The sequence below is a fragment of the Phocoena sinus genome, chromosome 6 (assembly GCF_008692025.1).
Source record: "Phocoena sinus isolate mPhoSin1 chromosome 6, mPhoSin1.pri, whole genome shotgun sequence".
Classification (NCBI taxonomy): domain Eukaryota; kingdom Metazoa; phylum Chordata; class Mammalia; order Artiodactyla; family Phocoenidae; genus Phocoena; species Phocoena sinus.
The window spans coordinates 89,791,006-89,799,606 of record NC_045768.1 but is presented as its reverse complement, the minus strand read 5'-3'; the positions used below and the strand labels follow the sequence as shown (position 1 = coordinate 89,799,606).

Here is an 8,601-nt window from a genome sequence, read left to right as displayed (position 1 = left end):
GGCTCCCTCCAGGGCTCCTGGGCAGCTCAAATTCCAGGTAACTCCTTTCTCTTTACAGAGCTGACCCGTGCCAGCATGCTCCCGGGTCCCCTGAATTCTGTCCTCCTCTGAGGACTGAGCATCAAGGGAAGTCCATAGATCGTGTGAGGGAGGGTGGGCTGTCTCCAGCCAGGAGTAAGGGGGAAAGGGAAGTTGTATTCCAGCCAGCAACTCAGTCGGTAAGGTAGGAAGGAGGAGGGAACAGGAGGAACCCCCCACCCTTGGCTGCCCCCTGCTCCGCTGCTTATCAGATGAAACTTAGAGCCAAGTAGTTGCTCCTCGGCCTTCTTAACCAGGAAGGACGTCGTCCTCCTCCTCGGGGTCTCACCTCACACCCAGAGGGTCTCCCAGACCTGCCTTCCCCCTGTACCCCCAGTCCACATTCTCCCCGGGGAATCCCCCTACCCACCTTCTTCCAGGTGACAGTCTCCTAGCCCACCTTCTCCCCTGGAGGGGTGTCCCAGTCCACCTTCTCTCCCTGCAGGTCCCCCGACCCACCTTCTCCTGGCAGGTCCCCGGGTCCCTCTTCTCCCTCAGCAGTGTTCCCCCGGCCCACCGTCTCCCCCGGCGGTGTACCCCGGCCCGCCTTCCCCGCGGTCCCCGGCCCGCCTTCCCGCGGCGGGAGCGGCGGCCCAGGCTGGCGGGCGGAGGCGGCGCCACCCGGGGCGCTGACGTAGAGGCCGCTCGGCGGCCGGGGGTCCCTTCGGTGGGGCCGCGGCTCTCCGCCCGCCGCCCCCGCGCGTCCATTCCCTTTTGTGTCCCGCGCGCGGCCCGTCCCCCGCGCACACTCGCGCCCTGCGCCCCGCGGGCCGGCGGGCGGCTCCCGGCGCGGCCCTGCACCGCGCGCCCCGCTTTGTGTGGACGCGCCAGCCGGGTGCGCGCGGGCTGTAGTGCGCCCCCGGCCTCGTCCCCGGCCCCGGCCCCGGCCCCGGCCCCCGCCCGGCCCGGCCCGCCCGCCCGGCCGGCCCGACCCGGGAGCGCAGCGCGGGCCGAGGGGCGGGCGGGCGGCGCGGCGAACATGGCGACGGTGCCCGTGTACTGCGTCTGCCGGCTCCCCTACGATGTTACCCGCTTCATGATCGAGTGCGACGCCTGCAAGGACTGGTTCCACGGCAGGTGAGCGCGCAGCCGCCCGTCCCCGGCCCCGGCCCCCGGCCCCCGGCCCCGGCCCGGCCCGGTGAGCGCCCCGCAGGCCCCCGCCCGCCGCCTCCCGCCGGCCGCGCGCCCTTTTGTGCCCGGGGCGGGGGCCGGGGCTGGGCGGGCGCCCCTCGCCGCCGCCGCTCACAAAGCGGGCCCGCGGGGGGCCGCGGGTGGGGGCCGGGCCGGGAAGTTGGGGCGCCCAGCCGGCCGGGCCGCCTGACAGCGGGGCCGCGGAGGCCGGGCTCCCGAGGCCCAGGCCCCGCGCCCGCCGCCTCCCCCGCGAAGTTGCAGGAACTTTCCCCGCGCGGGCCCCGGAGAGGCGCGAGTGGCGGGTTCGGACGCCGGCGGGGCTGGGACGGACGTGGGGCCCGGCCAGGTGGCGGCCGACGCGCCCACCCTCCGCCGCGGCCCGGAGCTCCGGCACCTCGTCCGGGCGGGCGGGACCCCTGCCCGGCCCCAGCAGGGCTCCTGGACCCGGCCGGCCTGCATGTCTCCGGGCGGGAGTGCGGGTGACAGAATGGTGTCTCTGTGTGGGTGGGGGTGTTGTGACTTTGCCGCCTCCTCCCTGGCCATCACATTTCCCCATTCCCCTCCTCTCTGTTTTCAGACACAGGCCCACCCTGGTTTTCACTTGACCTTATGCTCTCAGGAAGATGGGGTGGGGGGAGGTAAAGCTTGGCCTTTGCCTGTGACCATGACCTGGCCCTGTGCCGAGTTTTCAGAAGCCCGAGGCCCCTTCCCACCCGAGGCCCCTTCCCACCCAGAAGTAAGTGGAGGAGGAGGAAGAGGAGGTGATACTGGTGCCCAAACTGCTCCAACAGGTTCTCATGTGTTTGGGCCTCAGCGGGACCGCCAGAGGCTGGCCGGGGTAGTGTACTCTCTATGCTCCAGTCTTAAACCCAGCAGGAGCAGGGCTGGGGGCAGGAGATGGGTGTGTGGTGGTAGGTGGTCCCTCAACCCCCAGAGAGGAGAGCCTCCCCCTGGCTTTAACTGTGGATGGGCCAGTGGCCCTTAAACATGGACTGTGGTGTCTAGTCCTGCCAGTTTACATGTGGGGAGCCAGGCAGCCAGATGTGACAGGGCTCGCTCAGGCTGATCAGCACCAGGCCTGATTCCCAGCTCAGCGCCTGTGACGGTGACCCCAGTGAGGATGGGTGGGACTCCATGGGACAGGGACTCCCACTGAGAAGCCCTGGGCTTCCTGGGCTGCCTTCCTGTGGATGTCCAGGGTTGCAGAGACCCCACAGAGCAGAGGAGCCCAGAACACTGCTACTATGCACACCCACCAGTTGGCATCCTCTCAGAGTTCGTGGCTGGATCAAGGGTGAGAGCTGCCATGTGATCCTTCATGGCTCCTCAATTCCAGAGATACTGAGAAGCGGGCCCTGAGTGCCCTGAAAGTGGTAGGGCCTCTCCCTCCTCCCCCACCCCCACCGGGGGCCTGCAGAACTCCCTAGGTGCCCAGGCTGGGGGAGTGTGAGCACCTGGGAGGACCCTTGTCTGGCTGCCCAGGGGCCCTCTCCTCTGGGTGGGGAAGGCAAGACCAGTTCTGAGCTAGACTTTGAGAAGGGAGGTAGTGGGTGGGAGGAGTGGAGGAGGTAGGGAGAGACCCAAGAATGCGGGGCAGGCAGGGGAAAGGGGCTGAGGGCTGGCCTGAGGGGCTGGTGGCATTTGCTCGATTGGCTTAGGCAGAGGCAGGGAGAAAGATGCGTCCTGACACCTTAAAGGGGATGTTTTCGGGAGGTCTTATTTCTTATTTTTCATGTGAGGTCTTTGATTTGATCTGATATACGCACAGATCATTTTGATCAACACAGATTCATTTCCACTTATGTGGGGTCACCCTAGGGTCTGAAGGGGGCTGTGCTTGTGCTTTCCCCCTGCCGTGGGGCACGCCTTCTCTGCATCTAATCAAGGGTCCCTTACGGAAGTGAGTGAGCCCTGAGGCCAGAACACGTCCTGTAGTCCTTAGTCCCCTGGGTGGCTCAGGGGAGGTGCTGTGATGGGGGAACACAGGGTCAGGGGTTGGGACCTTTGTGGGCAAGGCTGCATGCGGCCCTCACAGCCCTGGGCAAACCCCCCACCTCTCTTGGTGTGGCCCTTCTCCACTGTGACAGGAAGGTGTGTGACAGGATCCACATGTTTCCAAATCTGATATTCTGGATGGATGGCCCTCCACTCTTTCCAGATCCATGTGTCATTTGTACTGTTGTTTACTTCATATTCAACAGCTCAACTCACTTTTTAAAAGTTTGAATACTTTGTAACTTCTTATTTTGAGAGAATTTTAGACCTAAAGAAGAGTTAACAAAAAAGGTACAGTTTCCTTCTGTCCCACACCCTGCCTCCCCTGAAGTTAACATCTTATCAAATTATGCTGGAAGCATGGAAACTATGCTGAGGCAGAAACACTAGGACAGTACTGCTAACCAAACTCCAGGCCCCGGGCAGATTTATTTAGTTCTAGGACCCCATTTCAGTCTTGTGTCTCCTTACTCTCCTGAATCTTTCTTTTCCAAGGAAACTTCATATCATTCCCTGAAATAGAACATTAGTATACTTGCCATAGACAGTACTTGTAAAAATAAACATAACTGTGAAAGTAACAGGCTCCCTCTTGTTCCACCTGTGACCCCTCACATCCCTACAATGCACCCCATTTCGGATGGATTGGAAGGGGATCTCTGAGGTTTCTTTCACTCACAGTGGCCAACTCTTTGCTGGTAGGACTCTAGCAGCATCTTTGGCTGAGATCATGGTCGGGGCAGTCCCCTTCTGGGGGAAGAGCCTGCTCCCAGGATGTGTCCACCTCGGCAGGAATCTTTGAGCAGCCTGACCACCCCTCCTGGTATTCTTTGGGGAGGTCTCTCCGCTGGACTGTGCTGGTACTCATTCAGCCAGGAAGTCAGGAGCTCGTGTTCCACCCCATCTTGACCATGGCTAGTCACTCCTGGGGCTGGGATACCCTGTCAGCCTAGTCTGCCTTCACTGGCACCTACTGTAGTGTCGCCTGGGAATCAGCTTTGACTAGGAAGGGATGGATTTTGCGGCTGGTTGTCTTCAGAGCTGTCTTATCTGTGTGTTCGATAGGGAAGCATGGCACTACTCAGGCATTGGGAAACTTCTTCCCCAATTAGGGTGCCACAAAGCCACTTAGGGACAAGAACTGGGGGGCTTCTCATGACTGTGTCTTCTGTCAGACCCCGTGTGTCCTTCCACCCCTGCCTTCGGCAAGGCATCTGACCATGGACCAGTTACTCTAGGGAGTGACCTGGGCCTCTCACCTTGTCACCATCTTGATGTGAAGAGTCTCTGTCTGTGGGAAATAGGAATGATTCTGTTAAAGTATCAGATATCCTGAAGCTTCCTGGCCCTCTTTAAGTTCCTGTTGTATTAAACTTGAAGGGTTTTTGGAAGCATAATCAGTAAAGTTGATTTTAAAGAGTTTGAAAGCTGAAGGTGCTGTACAAGTCCTTCAGTGGCAGAAGTTTCATTTATCCCTCAGTAAGTACTATGGGGTGCATGTTCTGTGTGGGGTGCAGTGCTGGCCCTGTGGGTTCCTGGGGTAACAAGGCAGCTCCCTTGCCTCTCACAGGGTGTTTTCTATGGGAGTCAGACTTGTGGATCAGGAGTTCCATGCCAGCCTGGGGAGCTGTTTCAGAGCCCTGAGGAAGCACTGTTTGGGGCAAGGAAGCTGCATCAGGGACGGCCTGCAGGTGTGGCTAGGAGGCAGGAGCCACAGTGGGGGCTCTGAGCAGAGCAGCAGTGGGAGGGGACTGAGGATTTGACAGGGTCCTTCTGGCTGCTGTGGGCACAGTTGGGGAAGAGGGTGGGAAGGGACAGGAGCCTTTGTACAGGTGAGAGGTGACAGGCAGGACCTGGGGGTGGGGACTGGGGTGTGCAGAAGGGGTCGAATTCTGCAAGTACTCAGAAAGGTGGGCTGACAAGCCTTGCCTCGTGCAGATCCCCTCTGATTCCTGTGTGTTTGTCCTTCCATCTGGGGTCTGCCTGCCCTCCTCTCCAGGGCCCTATCTCTGTGCCCATCATCCCCAGGACTGGTTGGCCTTTGTGGGCTCTCGCTGTGTCTTTCACTCTACCCAGCCTTAAGCTTCCTGGGGCAAAGCCTCTTCCTGAGTCCTCGGCCCTCATGGCTGCTCAGTACCACAGAGTGAGACTGTTGGCTGGCTCTGTTGGCCAGCAAAGTGTGCGCACTTGGAGGGAAAGGAGGACCTGCCAGGGGGTAAGGCCTCAATGTCACAATCTAGGTGATCAGAGCTGACAATTAAGCCTTCCAACCTGAGATCCCTTAATACTGGGGGAAGTGCCATTCGCATGGCGATGGAGTTGTGATGTGTTTGACGTGATTAGGAATAACGGTTCATCATTTTTAAATGAGGGATTCTCACTGTGTGAGTTTAAGAAGTTCCAGAGGAGGTTGGGGGAATGTTCTGCCAACTTACAGAGGGCAGAGCAGATGTCCCCTGTCCATTGATCCTTTCCAAATGAGATGAATCTCAAAGGAGGCAACTTGGAGCTCATGGTAATCACCAGAATGTTTGCTTTTATTGAAAATATTGGCCCAGAAACATGCTTGGTGTGAGCCTCTGCACTGCAGCCCACATTTGTTTGGGGCTACTTTGGCTCAGGTGCGGCTGCAGTTGGCCTGAGATCGGGCAAAGATTTGAGGTACTTCATGTGGACCCTGCCACTGCGGGGTACCCAATCCTCTGGGGCCATCCCCTCGCCTCTGTGCTCGTGGCACCTGGCCATGTGGCAGGGCCTTTTTCAAAAAGAATGAGCAGATTTGCTGTTGGGAGGGAGTATTGGCCAGAAAATAATGTTCCATGACAAAGTGTGCTAGAAGAATCTAACTCCTAAGATTCTGGTGTGGGTAAGGCAAAGCCGTCAATTGACTTCTAAATGACTGATGTGACTAATAGCGCTGCAGGGCTCACACTCAGGCTGGCCTTTATGACATCAGGATTAGTTCACAGTTATCCTCTTTATTGGTTCTCACAGCTACCTGGGTGGTGGGCCAGGTGGGCCACCTTGTCCTCCCACTTCAAGCAGATGAGGGGGGCGTCTCGTCTCCTCACCTGCAGCAGGTGTACGTACCTCTGCCAGGTGCAGGGACAGAAGTGGCGTTTGGCATATTCTTGGCGGAGGGTGCTGAAAACCCCATTACTGTCCACGGTTTTGAAATGCTATGTGGATGGAAACATCTTCTCAGCAGGAAGGCCACATCCGGTGCCAAGTAGGGAAGCTGGACCCTCTGCAGCACCCTCTGTGTCTCAGGTGTGCCCAGTGTCCCGCTGGCTTCCCATTTAGAGTTGTGCCTCCATCCCTGCACCTCTCCTTCTCTGTCTCACTCCATTTCCGTTCCCCTACTTCTGCCTGTCTTGGTTCTCAACTTTTTGGTTTGGTGGGAAGTGAGCCTAACTGTGCTCTTTGGAATGGGGCTTGGCCCTCTGCTTCAGGGCGCAGGGTCTCTTCACTTCCACCCAAAGTGCTGGGTCATCCGTGGAAAAACACAGTTAGAATTCCAGCCAGTGACTGGCTTTGACCTCAGAGCATAAGAACTGAAGGTCCTGTGGTTTGTCCAGGCAAATGGTGAAACCCGCCTTTCATCCTTTTTTTAAAATTTAGGGTGAAATTCATATACCATGAAATTAACCATTTTAAAGTGCACAGTTAATAGCATTTAGTGCATTCAGAATGACTTGCAGCCATTATCTCTATCTAGTTCCTAAACATTTTGGTCACCTCAAAAGAAAACCCATTAAACAACTTCCCTGTCCCTCCTCCTCTCAGCCCTGGACAACCACCCATCTGTTTTCTGTCCCTGTGGATTTATCTATTCTGGACATTTCATATAAATGGAATCAAACTATATGTAACATTTTGTGTCTGTCTTCTTTCACTTAGCATAATGTTTTTTTAGGATCAACCATGTTGTGGCATGTATCAGAACTTCACTGATTCTTTTATGGCTGAATAATATTCCATTGTAAGGATATACCACAGTTTGTATATACATTCCTTTGTTTATGGATACTTGGGCTTTTCCCACCTATAGTTATTGTCAGTAGTGATGCTGTGAACATTTGTGTACAAATATTTGAAGACCTGTTTTCAATTGTTTAGGGAATTGCTGGGTCATATAATTATTCTATGTTTAACTTTTTGAGTAACCAACAAACTTTTCCACAGCAGCTGCACCGTTTTACATTCTTACTACCAATGCAGGAGCAATCCGATTTCTCCTCATCCTTATCAACACTTGTTGTTTTCTATTTTAAAAATTATGGGTGTCCTAGTGGGTGAGAGGTGGTATCTCATTATGATTTTGTTTTGCATCTCTGTAATGGCTGATGATGTTGAGTATGTTTCCATGTGCTTGTTGTCCATTTGCATATCTTCTTTGGAGAAACGTCTGTTGCAACAGTTTGCCCATTTTAAAATTGGGTTCTTTTTTTTATTTTTGAATTTTAAGAGTTCTTTATATATTCTGGACACTAGACCCTTATCAGATACAAAATTTGCACATATTTTTCCATTTTGTGAGTTGTCTTTTCACTTCTGTGGTCATGCCCATTGATGCACAAACATTTTAATTTTGATGAAGTCCAATTTATCTTTTTCTACTGTTGCTTATGCTTTTGGTGTTATATCTAAGAATCCATTGCCAAATCTGAGGTCATGAAGATTTACCCCTTCGGTTTCTTCTAAGAGTTTTATAGTTTTAGCTCTTGTATTTAGTTTTTGACTCATTTTCAGTTAATTTTTATATAAGATTTGAAGTAGGGATCCAACTTCATTTGTTTGCATGTGGGTATCCAGTTGTTCCAGAACCATTTGTTGAAAAGACTATTCTTTCCCTATCGAAAGTCTTGGTAGCCTTGTTGAAAAATATTTGACCATATACATGAGGATTTAATTCTGGACACTATTCCATTCCATTGGTCTGTATGTCTGTTCTTATGCCAGTACCACACTGTTTTGATTACTGTAGCTTTGTAGTACGTTTTTTTTTTTTTTTTTAATTGCGGTATGTGGGCCTTTCACTGTTGTGGCCTCTCCTGTTGCGGAGCACAGGCTCCGGACGCGCAGACTCGGCAGCCATGGCTCACGGGCCCAGCCGCTCCACGGCACGTGGGATCTTCCTGGGCCGGGGCACGAACCCGTGTCCCCAGCATCGGCAGGCAGACTCAACCACTGCGCCACCAGCGAAGCCCTGTAGTAAGTTTTGAAATCAGGAAGTGTGAGACTTCCAACCTTGTTCTTTTAAAAAAATTATGTTGACTTTTTGGGGCTCCTTGCAATTCCATATGAATTTGAGGATCGGCTTCTCCATTTCTGCAAAAAGGGCTGTTGGAATTTCGACAGGGATTGCATTGAATCTGTAGATCGCTTTGGGTAGTA

The 8,601-nt window shown here is 54.6% G+C and overlaps 1 protein-coding gene across 3 annotated transcripts in view; it reads left to right on the top strand.

The window, feature by feature from the left end:
- Window positions 1-1,006: 1,006 nt before the first annotated feature.
- PHF2 (PHD finger protein 2) overlaps window positions 1,007-8,601 on the top strand; it is a 94,382-nt gene continuing 86,787 nt past the window's right edge. For all 3 annotated transcript variants that reach the window (XM_032635344.1, XM_032635345.1, XM_032635343.1), the window contains exon 1: window positions 1,007-1,155. In XM_032635344.1, the coding sequence (XP_032491235.1) occupies window positions 1,058-1,155 (98 nt within the window). In that variant the 5' untranslated portion in view covers window positions 1,007-1,057. The remainder of the gene's footprint in view (window positions 1,156-8,601) is intronic.